The sequence below is a fragment of the Tinamus guttatus genome, unplaced genomic scaffold (assembly GCF_059628265.1).
Source record: "Tinamus guttatus ecotype Peru unplaced genomic scaffold, ASM5962826v1 Tinamus_guttatus_pri_ptg000146l, whole genome shotgun sequence".
In the NCBI taxonomy this organism is placed as follows: domain Eukaryota; kingdom Metazoa; phylum Chordata; class Aves; order Tinamiformes; family Tinamidae; genus Tinamus; species Tinamus guttatus.
Window position 1 is genome coordinate 1,018,958 of NW_028288680.1, and position 15,288 is coordinate 1,034,245.

The 15,288-nt window shown below is 39.0% G+C and overlaps 1 protein-coding gene across 2 annotated transcripts in view; it reads right to left on the bottom strand.

Moving 5' to 3' along the window:
- Positions 1-15,288, bottom strand: part of PCSK5 (proprotein convertase subtilisin/kexin type 5) — a 232,802-nt gene that overhangs the window by 42,259 nt on the left and 175,255 nt on the right. Inside the window, exon 21 of one of the 2 annotated variants that reach the window (XM_088522071.1) lies at positions 3,039-3,141. In XM_088522071.1, the coding sequence (XP_088378197.1) occupies positions 3,039-3,141 (103 nt within the window). Of the gene's footprint in view, positions 1-3,038; positions 3,142-13,639; positions 14,865-15,288 lie in introns of those variants that run through there. The other variant, XM_088522070.1, reaches the window with a different exon arrangement.

Here is a 15,288-nt window from a genome sequence, read left to right on the forward strand (position 1 = left end):
ACTGAATTTACTGAGATAAAGTGAAAGATCAACTATGTTTTGAAGCTGTATCTTATACTTCAGAGATGAATTGGATTACTTTCCCAGAAAATAAACAACTTCTGGTCCTGTACCTAAATGTCCTTATGCCACAACCTCTGAAGGGTTCCCTTATGTATGTTAGAAAGAGAGCAAGAAGAGGTCTTACTCTGTGAAAGAACTATCCATCTGTTGAAGTTTTCTATTAGTTTTGCTATGTATAAAGGCTTGTTTTGAGCTGAACAATGACTTCACTGAAATGACTTTGTACATAAAGTCAAACATCCATCTGAATCTTGGCAGGACTGAAGCCTTTAGGAGCTGTCTTTTCAGCCTTGCGTCTCTGAAAACACTTAACTGTTTTGCTGCTAAATATGTTCTTTTTTTTTCCTCTGGGTAATGAAGTATCTTCTACAGAATCTTTTTATGTGTTGAAAATTTTAATCTGCCTGGGGAATATGGAGAAATGCTTCGATAACAATATGACAATTAAAATAATATAAAACAAGTTGAGTAGAATTTGAAAATGTATTGAATATTTTGCAAGAAAATAGGAAAATATGAGTTGAGAGACTGTCATGTCCCATTCAATTGCTTTTGTTCTTCACCAATTTTGGTCTGAGGACTTGGGATTCAATTTTCAAGACTGAGTCAAGATTATAGTACAGATTTCAAGACTATGTTGTATCTTAGGGAACAATAGGCACTGTATAATATTAAAATAGTGCATCGTTCCATAAAGCCAGCCAGAGTCCTTAAAGAATCCCTACAATATCATAAATTTAGGTCACTATGCTCATTGTAAGATTTGTTCTGAAAGAAAAGTAGGAAAATATTTGCAAAGTTTAAAACAGATTTTGTCAAATAGTTTCAGAAACCATCTAAAATTTAACATGGTTGGAAATGATGGGGCTTATAAAGTGTGAAGATGGAAGAATACGCTATCCTGCAAATAGCCATCCTGAAACAGGTGCAACAAATCAGTGTATTAGACGACTTAGGAATTGGTAAGAAGCCTTGTGAGTCTAAGAGCAAGCTGCAGGAAAGAAACAGAGAGACGCGTGCTGATGTGTGAGGTGCTCAGCAAGGGCCCAGCTCAGGAGCCTGAGAGATGCAGAATGTGGCGTGTGTCGATATTTCTACATGGAGTTTAAGGCCCTCATTCAGCTCTTCATGGGGTCTGCAGCCCACGCAAATGGGAGAACATGACAGAAGTGCTGGAGGTAGCTGGGCTGTGTGTAGGTGGCCTGTGGAGATGGCTGTGCTCCATCACGTGCGCTCGCTGAAACGGCAGCCCTGCTTACTCTCACAAACAGAGTTAGCACAGAGGTGAAGCACGTTTTTCTTGTGTTTCATTTTGTAGCCCCTAATGACAGAAACTAGCAGGTCGGATCTTATAGCTGAGTTCTGCAACTTAAACAATGAACAGAGGGAGACAGATTTTATGAAAATCACTGTTTGGCTGGACAAAAATCTACAATTCCTCCTATTTTTTAAAAAACAGATAATAGCATTTTGGATTTTCAATCAAGACAATGGAGTTTACTACAAAGGAGGTGGTGCCTAGCGCTGAATTCTCGTGAAGAACAGGGGTTGGGCAGTGTTTTCATTTTAAAGGGATTTTCAGTACCTGCTCTACCTACGTGCCCCCGAAATCTTTTTATCCTTTACAAAGAAGAAAGCTGTTGCCCTGTAGGGACGTTTCTCTGCTGAATTTTGGTTCATGTTATCTAGCAGCTACTCATTACCATCTTCTATAGGCACTGTTTAAAACTGTGAAGAGTTACAGGATTTAGGAGAATTTGTCATTTGAGTTCTATTTCCAGTACATAAAAAGTAATGTTCATTGGAAGGATTTACTCTTTAGCTTCTGGGTGAGATTTCTCTTTGTTAATATTTCTTTTAATTATGACTGTCCTAATATGACTTTTCCTAATAGCTTTCCACAATGTGCAGAGAGAGCAGAAAAAGGCTTCGTTACAGCAAACATATGTATAGTTTTGCCTAATAGTACTTTAACTACATTGCCATATACCTTCTTAGTTTTGCAGGTATCTTTGGGTAAAACTCACAAGATAGAAAACAAAGTCTAATGTAATGCAATTCTGAATCACAGCAATTCAGTTCTTATTCCAAAATTCTGCCTTTTCTAATGCCATTTCTGATGTAATACACCTTAAATCAGTACTGTTTCCTAATCTATGAATTTGCTTGGACTCCATGAGGTTATATTTTTTGTGTCAAGGTCTTAGTCATATGCGTTGTAAATTGTGGGACTACTTGAGGAAAGTTTTTCTATGTGGGAAAATATCATACAAGACCTGATCTGACTTCATATCAGTGTAAGTGTCCACTGGATGCAATAGACTGGAATCATTGGAATGAGAATAAAGTTAAATTAATATGATAAATATAGCTAAATAAATTTATAGAACATGGGCTTAAAGGCAGTAGGCTCCTGCATCAGGAGCTAGCTCACCTAAGCATAAGCCTGATTTGCAGTGTGCTGTGGATGAGTCTCTTTCTTTTTCCATTCACTCTTTGTGTGAGCCCTGGAAAATTATCCTTCTAACTAACAGGTCTGTGTTTAGGTACTATGAAAATATGACCAATTACCTTAGTACCTTAGTGTTTGTATTTATTTTCACTGCCAAATTGCACTGCTAAACTGAGGTAGTCTGTACTCTTGTGATCTGAATTCACCCGTTGTGACTCCAAGGAATATGCTTTAGAATGGATGACAAAGGATAGCAATGAAGGAAATACTATTTCTCTTATTTAAAGAGAATTTTCTACATCTGTAGAAACCATCTGGGTAAATATTGACTGTCTGTGTAACTAACTGTTTTTTTCACATAACCCTTGTTTTCTCACTTTCTTGCCATGACTTTGTTTGCTTCTTCATTCTTCACTGATTGCCTTTTCATACGAGTCTGCAAGCTACTGCTAAAGACTGGGCAGCCACTTCTCCAGACCCAGATACAAGGCCTTAGAGCTACGTGGTGCTTGAAGACACCTACCTTGTACTTGGACAGCTGATGCAGTTGTCCCGCTCAGGTCCAATGCATTTCTCACAGGATGCTTCACACAACTGACATTTCTGGGAATCATCAAGATATTCGCCTGGCAGAAAAAAATGATCAAGTATTTATTGCAGATCAACATCTTACATTAAAACAAACAAATAAACAAACAAAAAAGCACTGAATCATGTTTGTAAATTTAATAAGCAGAAGGCAGATCAGTTTTGAATTCCTGAAAGGAACATGTTTCATTCAGGCATGAAGAAAACAAGCGTTTGTTCCCTTGTAGTACTGGGATGTTCACCGTCAGTTGTCCGGGCGCCATTACCTATGTTCCTCCAGAGCAGTGGCATCATCCTCATCATTACAAGTTCCAGTATAAAGAGCGTGCTGGTTATGCATGCAGAAAGACACGAATAAACTTCCATGAGTCAGAGATGTGGTGCTCTTAAAACTTCTAGGTATAACACTTCCGTCCCCCATCCCACGCCTCCCAGGAGTGTCTCCAATTCTAAAAGACCTTTAGTTACTTTGAGATTTATACACCAGCTCTCATTTAGACTGAAGGAAAATGTGATGCCCAAGAGCACCTCATCCTGTAAAGATCTTGTATTACATAAATGAGTCTCTGAAACCTGAGGCTAAGGATATAAACACTTGTAGGCTGTGAACACAGTAATGCTATTATGGTGCTTTTTTGTACAATCCCTTTAATTAATTGAATAATCAATTAAAAATGTTTGCATATCTACATAGCTCTGCTCTTCACCACTCTCAGAGCAGAGACAGTCATTTGGTGAGTGGCATGAATATCGTATCTCTGAAAGGCAGTAAATCAATTTATCAAGCAGATTTATAAAACTCAAGACTGAGTGTGGGATGTTAGCTTCTTAGGGGAAAATTTTGCTAATCAAGTCTGTATATTTGAGAGATTTGGCTGCTCCTTCATCCTTAAGTAACTGAAGGAAGTGGACAGATAGTCCTGCATATGTAAAACCTGCAGTTTCTACAGGCATTTTAATATGGAGAAATTCTTTCCACTTGAATTGCTGCAAAATCCAGATTTGGCAAATGCAGCAATTTTGAGGAATCAAAACCTGACTAGGGAATGACTTGATTTTGGATCTCATTGCAAATGAGATCCTTGTAATGAAGAGCAGGAGACAATATAGGCAAGTGGACAAAGAGATGAGAGAAAAAGGTATTTTAGAAAAAGTAGGCTTTGAGCTCTCTGTATTAACAAATTTCATCATAGTGGAAGCTTCAGATATGACATACAATCTGGGATAGCACCCGCTGTGCTTAACGATGTAATTACAAAAGCATAACAACAGAAATTTCCAGCCAACTGTGGGCCAAGGTTGGGGTACCCAAAGCATGGGTGCAAATGTAGATTTTCAGTCTGTGAAGGTCTGTATCTTCCCTATTTCTCCTAGGCCCAAAGTCCAAAGTGACAACAATATTGAACACAAGGAGTGTGTTCTTCAGAGGGTGCGCTAATTGGCAAAAAGTTTTGAATGAGGAAACGGTCTCTTGCTTAGCTCTGGGATACAGAAATCTGTGTATTTTGTGCAAGTACATGTGCACTTCAAAGAAACATAACACTACTATTTTTGCTGCTAACAGCAGCAAAAGCAGAGTAAAACTCTTGGTTTGGTTAACCACTCCAGGGAAAAGTGCAAAGATATAAGAGGTGAGAGAGGGAGATGGGGTGATCGTGGTTCATGAGGAATTCTGCAAGATAGGACATATACACACTGTGGGATACTTTAGGATGTCTCTAATCCACTTTTGAATTTAGAGATTAACAGGCAACTGACTGGGCAGGAATCTGGACTGTTTCCTGACTTTTGCATTTTTCTTCAGTTATGACTTGATGTGTTTTGCATCTCTTTTTGTTTGCATCTCAAGGTGCTATGTAGATGATTGCACATATGTATATACATACCTTCATCATCACAAGACCCCCAAAGAGCATTTTGCTTTGTATAAACTGACACAGCTCCATTGAGTTACCACAGCTCTTCTGAGTTGTAATGCTGTATACTGTATGTCAGGTTACATTATAAAGACTAGTGACAAAAACAGCATAAATTGTACAACTTCTTGATGCAGAATGCAGCCATATCCTACATTCATCCTGAAGTTTCCAAGAGAAAATGTTGTCCTCCTCAGTAAATACTAAAGTATTGAGCATTTATAATCCTTGCATATAAGGCAAAAATAATTAGTCTGCTGTTCAATATCAGTGGAGTGATAACAATTTCTTCTAAATGTAGGTCTCTTAATCTTGTCAACAAGTACCCAGATGGCATAACATGGAATTTCATAATCTCAAATGACTTATGAGATTTAATACAATATTTATACTATATTAATATAAGTATTCTCAACCATTCTCACAGAATGGTTGAGGTTGGAAGGGACCTCTACAGATCATCTAGTCCAACCCCCCTGCACACGCAGGGTCACCTAGAGCACGTGGCACAGGACTGCGTCCAAGCGGGTTTGGAAGATCTCCAGAGAAGGAGACTCCACAACCTCTCTGGGCAGCCTGTTCCAGGGCTCTGTCACCCTCACTGTTAAAAAATGTGGAACTTTTGGTGCTTCAGTTTGTGGCCATTACCTCTTGTCCTGTCACTGGCCACCACTGAAAAGAGGTTGGCCCCATCCTCCTCACTCCCTCCCTTTAAATATATATTTTATATAAATGCTAATATTTTATATAAATGTAAAATATTCCATTCCAATTTCCATATTAAATGGAAAAAAATAATCAATTTTTCAGAGGCTCGATTTCTTCATTCTGTGCATTTTGTAGAATAATACAGAACCATGAAAAAATACTGTATTGGGAAATGCTTCCCATGGCAGCTTCTGGTAGCTCAGTACTTTTTATACTTTTGACTTTAAATGACTCAGTGTAGAGTTTTTTCATAATTGCTTTTCTCATGCTGTTTTGTGATGTGTGCTCAGAGCCCTGTTTTTCCTCTAGTCTCTGTTCCCTCCCCTCTATTTGCTCTCACTGTCTTTGTGCTTATCCCTATGACTCAAACTGTTAATTCATACACAGGAGTTATGCCCACTCCAGTCTTTCCCACCTGGTCGAAGTGCTAACTTTTAAAAGGTTTTTGTTATTTCTTTGTTACTTCTTTCACTGGGAATGCTGTAATTCATTTCAGCTGCCATGGAATACGGCCAGAAAGGCCACTTCTCTGCAGACTTTATTCTCCAAGTTGGAGCATTTACAGCATACTATTATAAGAATGTGCATCACAAATTACTTCTACGGTAGGTCCTCTGAATTGCCAGTCACATATACAGCTGCATATCTGTCACAAAATGTTATTAGAACATTTTTTTTGGTAGATATTCAAAGAGAGCTTTGAAAAAGATTTCTAAACTATTCTGCAGAGTAGTTAGTTTAACAGTTTGCCAGACTTCCTTGTGAGCTATATATATGTGTGTGTGTGTGTGTATTACAAATCTTGCTAGATAAGTGCCATTTAACAAAGCCCCACTCTTTATTATTATTCTGTACTAAATTTTTTCATCTAATGTACATAGTCAGGAATATACAAACAGCAATGCCTGAGTCCAAGCAATGCCAATTAGTCACCTGGATTCTTTCCAGATTTAATCTTCATTTAATTTTGACTTTTGTAGGGACAATATATATGCATGACAAGAAAATGGAACACAGGTATTTTTGGAGTAATTGACTCAATTTCCTGTAATTGGAATATTTGCATGTATATATTTTTCTGTCCTTATTTTAAAATATTTCTTCTATTTCTCACTTGTTCTTGTCAGGTTGTTAGTTATGCCTCTAAGTGAGTGCAGGAACCTACTTTCACACCACATTCTTATCAGCAGATCTGAAACATTTTAAAAGGAGGCAGGAACTATTATATCCCATTAAAGAGCCAAAAGAAAATGAACTGCAGTGAAGTCAAGAAGTTAGGGCCGGCACAGCTCCCAGGATGCTGCTTCAACTTTGCATAAGCAGCATCAAGTGTGTATGGCTGTTATCTAATCACTATTTCTCTACTATTTGAAAAGCCTTTGCCATTCCCTGACAGCACATGGTGACTAGGTGAACATCCCTGCAAGGTACTCCTGGAAATGCACAGCATCGCACGTGCTCTTAGTCATAAATGAATCTTCTTGTAATCCCCCATGAAATCTGGTCACTGTAAGCCACATGCTACTTACCCCCATTCTTAATCATATTATAATTTAATTTTAAAATGTTCCCTAATTGTCTTGTATAGTATTGCCACAGTAACTCCCACTTGTAATCAGGTAAGAATTTGCCTTTTTGCCTCTCTTCTGCTTTACTCTCACTGAATCTGTAAGTGTATTTGTAAGTGAGCTTTTGTGTGTAGTTGTATGAATTACAGATGTTTCACAGAGCAGATGAAGAAACATAGATCAAAATTGCTTTTCACTAATCAACAGCAAGAACCAAGAGAGTCCAGTCTTAGATAATGTTCTGCTTTTAACATGTTCCCTCTTGATATATTTTATTTTGATTGGATGGTGGGACCCTGACCTTGTGTTTGCTAAAGAAATTTCATTCTTAAAACTTAAGTCCCTAAAGCACTTAGACTAACCTGTATGAAACAGGCCTTTAAAATTCAGCCTAAGGATTTGTCTTAAAGTTGTTCCTCTCTTAAGCCCAATGCCTAATGCAGTATTGCTTCTGGAAGGTAAGCATGCCTTGAACTTGAAAATGTGGAGATTATAGTATTTCTTTTACCCCTAAATTTTGGGCAGTGACACAAAATTTGCACCCGGTTTCTGGTTTGGATTTGTATGGCTTCAGCTTTCAGCCCCTCATTGATTATTCCTCTTCACCGAGTCATTTACCCAGCTACCGTATCCCTGTCTCCCTACTTGGATGCGCAGAATGGAGAAAAAGGAGACAAAAGCTTTAAAGAGCAAAACTTTGCGGTGATAATATGTGAGATGTTGGGAAGGTTTGGGGAATGTAAGTCTTATTTTCAGAAGTGCTTTAGGTGCTGATGAACCTGATGGATGAAATTTGGATCCTTGGCTCCTTAGTCATCCTTGTGACAGGGCAGATGCTGGAAAAGGGCTGAAGCTCTTTTCCCTGAAGAGAGACACGTGGACCTGGGTGTGATATAATGATTTTAGAACAAAAGGCACTTTTGTTACAGGATCAGCTGGGATGATGTAGAGCCTCAGGTTAGCTTTAATCATGGCAGGCAGAAGAGAGGCAACTGCCCTTACCAGCTGTGCTATCTTGCACAGACTTCTGTTCTTTTCCCTAATGAATAAAAAAATATTACATCAACCATGGCTGCCTTTTCTGCTGATAAGAAGAGACTTCCCTCGACTTTTTCTGTGTCTGTTTTTCCCCTCATTTCTATGTAATATTTACACAACGGTTGTTAGAAGCCCAGTCAAGAGCCAGAGCTCTAAGGGTACTGAGCAGGAATAAAAAGACTCCAAAAAGGTATTTTCAGCACTCAAAAAAAAAAAAAACCCGAACCAAAAATAAAAAACCAAACGAACAGAACTTTAAATCTTGGATTAATGAGGTGGATGTCTGGAAGTGAAAGCTAGAGGGAGGTCAGGGCTTCTCCCTTGCTTGTGCAAGTATGGAGGTCAGGACCTGGCAGGGATGCTGCTCTCCTGAAGCCTGGAATTCGATAACCCTGTGAGGATATGGGAAAGGGAGTCATCCTGATTGTATTTTGGATGCTTTGCCCGCAGAATTTTAGAACACCTGTGGAAAAAAGTCTCTTCAGTCTCTACATATCTGGAGTCTCCCAAGTGGAAATGTCCTTGTTGGGTCTCATCATGCTTCCTAATTTTGTAAAGTCTCATGACTCTGCATTTTCCAAAGGGCAGTGGAATAGAGGCACCTGAAACTCACTGAAACTCTGCACTCCTTGCGATAATACAACAGAAAAGGGGTACAAAATGACTTTACACACTGTGGTGACATCTGCCAATGGAGTACATTAAAGAGAGAATCTTTTAATAATGGAAGAAACTGTAGTTCTTACTCAAGTTAGTCTGACTCAACTGGTGGCACAGCCACCCTCCTTCTACATTACAGACTGAGGAGTCTGTAATCTGTACGACTTGGGCCTACCCTGTTGCGAGCAGGATTTCTGCAGTCTGGCTTGATTGGACATAAACTTGGAATGGAAAGAGCTGGATGTCTCCGTGTGGAATTTAAGTGGTGACATCCGTCTTGAGCAGATTGAGCCCGGCACTGAATGTTTGCTCTGAAAATCCGAAACTTAATCTGGATGTGAGCAAAGGTTGGTTGAAGTTGCAGGGTGGACTCCAGAAGGCAAACTACGCCCTTAACAAGGTATAGTAACATAGATTCACACTGCTGATCAACTGCCATATCTGTTTAATCCATACAGAGCAATAGGTATTAAAGCTGGAATAAAATCTGCCAAAAAGGGAACTTTTGTCTCCTTAAGAATAAATGAGGAAGAGGAGAATAAATTGATTCTTTTCATAAAAGTAAGATTGAATTTTATTCCTATGTGTAATACTCCGGCAACCTCAATAATCTTGCACTGGAGATCTCCCCTTGCTCAACATCTCCACCAGTGCTGGCCTCCATCCTCTACAAACAGGAAAAGCCAAGGCAATGGTGTTGTATGGCTGTCCCAGGGCAGCATAAGCAGGGCAGGAAGGGTGTTTCCTTAAATGATCCCTGCCCTGCGTGGGCAAATGATCCAGCCCCTGGGCTTCGGATAAGCCTGGAGAGAGGCTTCATGGCACCGTTTGGCTGTGGGAGCTTTCTGAACTCTCCCTTCCATTTTGGGAGCTCAGGAATGCTACACCAGAAGTGGTGCAGTATGGCCTAAGAATAAGAAAACAGGCTATTTTATCTGGGAGCAAATGTTAGCGTTATTTTTGTCTTTGGATTCAGTAACATTGCAGAAAACTGGCATTCTAACATGGTCACAAACATCGTGGTTGCAGTGCAATCCATGCAATCCATAGGGGCTGGCAAACTACTGACTAATTTTTCCCTCCAACCTACATCTCAAAGGGAATGTGCGACTGCCAGGAGCGGGGCAGGGGACAGGCCGGGACAGTTGCTCGTGCAGAAGTGCAGAGTTATCTGCATTGCAAATAAATTGCACTAATGGTGAATTCAGTGAACTTCTTCAGTAAACACTCAGTGCTGTCATTGTGTTTGCATGTTGGAGCTATTAATTTTCTTTGGGTATATAAATAATTGCACCCTGTCAATGTTCTGGCGTTTCTTCCTTGGCCTGACTGGAAAAAAAGGGTGTTTAATCAGCTCGTCTCCCAGCACCATAAAGTAAAGACTCTGCAGTGTTTTGTGCTGGGATTGTATTTTTTGCTTTGAAGACTGATGTTGTTTTCCCAGAAGATTTTCAGCCAATCCAGGCCCCAAACACTGAAAAACACTGATAAATAAATGATTGTGCATGTGCCATTCTTCTAAACCTTACCTTGGCCATCTTTGGCAGCAAACGCATGAGCTGCCCAAAGAAAAAGAGATGTAACAAAAGAACAGCCTTTGATGTGGCACAGAGTCTTCATATGCTGCTCAGTGGAAATGTACTATTTTAAACATATGAGCTTTCTTGCCATAATGTAGTTTCCTTTGACTACATTTCCCATGCTAGAAGTGAAAAATTGCTCCTTTATTATGCAATAAATATTGCTTTCTAATCCAGACAGAAAGCCCTTCCGGGATCAATTTAATCATAGCACAGCTATTAATTGTAATTCTGTGGGGGTGTCTGGTACTGTGGCACAGCAGGTGCCCACATCCACGGTCTTACTGGCTTCAGCCTGAGGATTTCTGAGCAGTTTCTCTCGGGGAGGGAGGTCTAGTATCTCGGTTCTCTGAGACTTTACATGAATGTCACAGGCTTTAAATAGATCTAAATCCTGTGTTGCTTACCGGTGTGGAACTGAGGATGGAAATGCAGGTGTTGGTTGTACTCTCACTAGCTGAGTGATCCTAATGTCCAGAGCTTTAGTTTGCTTTCAAGGACACTGTGTTGCTACTCATCATTTTTTAGTCCCTCTCCTATGAATATTAAAGAGGAAGGTTTAAGCACCAACTCACTTTCAGGATGACGGTAATAAAAAAATCAGTCAATTTCAATAAAAAATGCAATCTTACAAATTAGATCAAATGAAAAAAAAACAAATAAGTATTATTCCAGGGAGAAAACTGTTTTTCTGATGTTAAACAAAATGTTCATCAAAGATAGATACATTTTCATATTTTCATCCCTTTTTTTTCCCTTCATATATTGAAACTACAGATTCTGAACAAGGTTGTGAAAGTTGTTGCTGGGTCAGTTCCTTCATGACTAAAACTTGACTAGGATTTTAATTTGTATGCTATACAGGTTTTTAATACTTGCTTAGAATATCTTGCGCAAACATCTAACGGCAGAGCCCTTCTTCAGCCACAGTTCCCTCTGCAGCAAGGAGACAACATGAGGATGCTCACTATAAACACGAGGCACGCAGGTGGCCCAAAGGCTGGATACTGTTTGGTGGGCTGACTCACACAGGCATCTTGTATGTACAACGGGGGTCTTCTTATGGTCATTCAGGTCAGTAAATAATTTAAATATAAAGCACATAGGTAGCACCCTGAGGTGGCTGGTGACAAAGGTTATACTCACTCTGGTTGTGATGTGGCTTTATTATGAAGATTAAGTTGGTAATCACCAACTTATACTTAGTGATGGCCACAGCTGCTACAGTCACCTGCAGTGTAGCAGTATCTCTGTATATGGATCTACTGATCTTAAGGGCTTCTACTGTCAAACTTGCTGCCATTTCCTGGCAATAGGGAAGAGCAGCAGCTTTCCTCTCCTGTAATAATATTCTCAGTAGTTCTTGCAACACTGTAAAGGAAACACTGTAAATAGGAACCTGGGGTAGTCTGTAAGGTGTCCTAAGGGAATCTTTGCTATTAAAAACAAGAGGTTTTCCTCAGAGAGCTTGTGAGGCTTCCCAGGGGAGGATGTGTCGCCACAGACTGGGTGCAGGTGGACAGGGCCTAGGCCGAGAGCCACAGAACTGCCCACGGGCACTGTGGGGTTCCCTCTGACACATCCCAGCAGGATTTTGTGCTTTATAACACCGCACTGTGGCTGGAAATTGAAAGGAAACATGGCTGGACCCTCATTAAAGAAATACATTTTCCACTTATAAAATGATGCCTTCATACAGAGGGGATTCTCCTGATGCTCTGCCCGTGTGTTCTGCACATGTAGGGCACACTACATGTTTTCAGCTGTTTTCCTGTTAAAAACAGTATTAGCTGATGTGTAAGAACTTTTTCTTTGGCCCACAGGTGTTACTGTCTTCTAGACCACTTGTAAGGAAGCGGTTACTCAGGGGCTGAGGCCCATTTAAATCAAGTGGAATCACTCCCTTGTGTAAGGATGCTCCTAAATAGCCACGAACAAGAAAATCAAACGCCCTTACCCACCCAATTTGCTGCAATGACCTGTATGTGGGTCCAAAGTGCTCTTTACCATAAAGCAACTTTTGACCTTCAGTAGAAATGCTTTATATATGTAAGGATTATCAACATGTTTTTCCAGACCAAAGGAACAGGAATTTAGGTTAATTTAATAGAAAAAATAAAATATGGAATAACATTGATTTTGGCCAGTATCAATTACAACAGAACTACTCTATTTTACAAATAAAAACTGAACATTTTACACATGTACAGTATTTTTTCAGTAAAAATGAATTTGGATTTAACAATGTGTTTTTTAAAAGAAAACAAAGATATTAATTTCTTCTCTATAATAGCGTTAGAGGCATTTGTAAGTATCCAAACAAATTCTTTACAATCCATTACATAATTAAATCTCAATTATGAATATATATTTATATATAATATATATAATATTAACTTAAACTTTGAAAGCATTATGTTCTAGTTAATAATGTTATATTGAGAAATGAGGCAGTAACAGACTAGTAGTTAAACTAGCACAAATTAAATTCTCGTAACTTTGAATGCTTATTAGGAAATTTGTTAACGGGCACCAAAGGAGCTTCACAGGTTCTCTGTCACACAGAACCTGGTGTGGGTTGTAATAGTTTATCTGCTGTCCGGCAAAAGGAGCATATTGTCTCTTATTGGTTCATACCCATTCATTTGAAAACCTTCCACAGGCATTTTTGTATATAAAAAGGACAGCCTCTTTATTTTCTAACATTTATATACTTAAACGCCAGCAATCCATTTCCTATTTGTGTGTTCTGGAAAGATAACTGAGAGACAGAGAGACACTTTGTACATTTTAAGTATTTTCCCCCCAAAACAGTATCTTTGAAGTTCAATTTGCTGTCTTTTGCTAAATGAATGGTTTTGGAACAGTAGGCTAAGAAAAGCTGATGAAAATATATTAAATGGAAATTTGAACAGACAGCTGTGTACTGGGTAGAGAGGGAAATGCAAGGGTCTGCTTCTCCGGTTTAACAGTGAGGTAACTCCATTGGCTTCAGCAGGATTATTCCTGCTGAAATTTGTGTTGTGAGTGGTTAAAAGCAGATTCAGGCCCATCATGACAAGACTATTACACAAAGAAAACATTTGATTTATTGATCTATATGTAGCTACTCCCAGAGACGTATTTGGCACAGTGTTATAAGCTTGCATGTAAATCCATTGCTGTAAACACATCCTGACACATATATTCACACTGGCATTTCTGTACGAGTGCTACAATTATCCCCATATATCTGTAGGATCATGTCCCCAGTTTTGTGAGCATTACAAGATAATAATAATTTATGAATACACCTTACACATCACCAATGTTCTCTGATATCCAAGCATACACATTACTCTTGTTTAAGCAAACCAAGAGGAACAGTATCTTCTGCATTTGTTCACAACAAGAACAATGGCATTTTTCTAAAGTTTATTTGAAATAGCTTTGACAATTTAAAAAAATAAAATAAAAATCCTAGCATATCTGTTAATAAGCTAGCTGTCTAAAAATGAGATCTATATGACCAAAAACCATTTTGGGCAAAACATATATACATACTGCATGTGATACATAAAACAGCACACAGCAGAAGAAGTAATAAAAATGTGTGCAGAAATGATCACTTTTTTTTTTTTTAAATACTGTTACAAAAGGTGCAGAACTTAGTCCTGCAGCTGATGACGTTTCTGATTCCCTCAGGGACTAATTTCCTCAAGTTTCCCCTATGTCTATATACAGCACAAAGAAGGCTGATGCAAACATTTTTGTACTGTTTAGTTTTAATCCATGTAAACGTGTGGTGTACTCTTGAAACACTCTTTAAAAATCTTGAAGGGGAAACAAGTAGGAAAAAAAAAAGGGAAGAAAAAGGCCCTTCAAAAAACAGGAATAATCCTAAAGTTGACAGGAAATCAAATCATGAGTTAAACATTAATTTTGGCATCAAATGCTTTGGTCACACAATACTGACTCTGTGATCCTGGATGCTTAGCTCTAAACACCCAGTTATGAAAGGTAGGCGTGTTGTAGTTTTTTCCATTTAAGTCCCGACAAACAGTTCACTATATCCCCAGACAAAAAGGAAGGAGAGAGAGAGAGAGAGGTGGCTTTTTTTTTTTTTCTTTCCTTTTTCAATAATATGTATTAATCTATAAGTCTACAGGAGCAAGAGGACCCTGGGAGGCGTCAGCTCACCCCTTGTGCGTACATGTTCTGCAACACAGTTGCTGAAGCACTTTCCGCTGGCAGAGATTGTTCTTTTTCACCAGCATACAGAATCCGCCCTCGGCCCAAGACTCTTCCGTGGCTTCCGGAGGGCGGCGGGTGGGAAGAGAAGGAGGGGAAGTTGCAGGTTTGGAGAGCATGGTGTGGGCAATGGAGGAAGGTTTAATTGGTCAGACAGGCAGATTTGGTTGAAGAGACCATTCAGGAGCAGGTAGCAAGGAGGAAATTTGGTCCATCAAAAGGAATTTCAGTCAACAGCATTTTTTTTTTTTTTCAGGAAGAGGTATTGTGTGGTCCAACAGGGAATGATTGGTATCCATTTGTGAAAGGGAAAAAAAGATTAGAAAGAGAATAATTAGAAAACAGTGATATTTACAGCAAAGGATTTTTTTTTCTCAGTATTTATGAATCAACAGGATAAAACAGTCAAATCACAGAAAAAGAATAAAACATTCTCAACAGAAATGCATACTCTACAGAACAGGTTACACAGTGCTCCATTTACA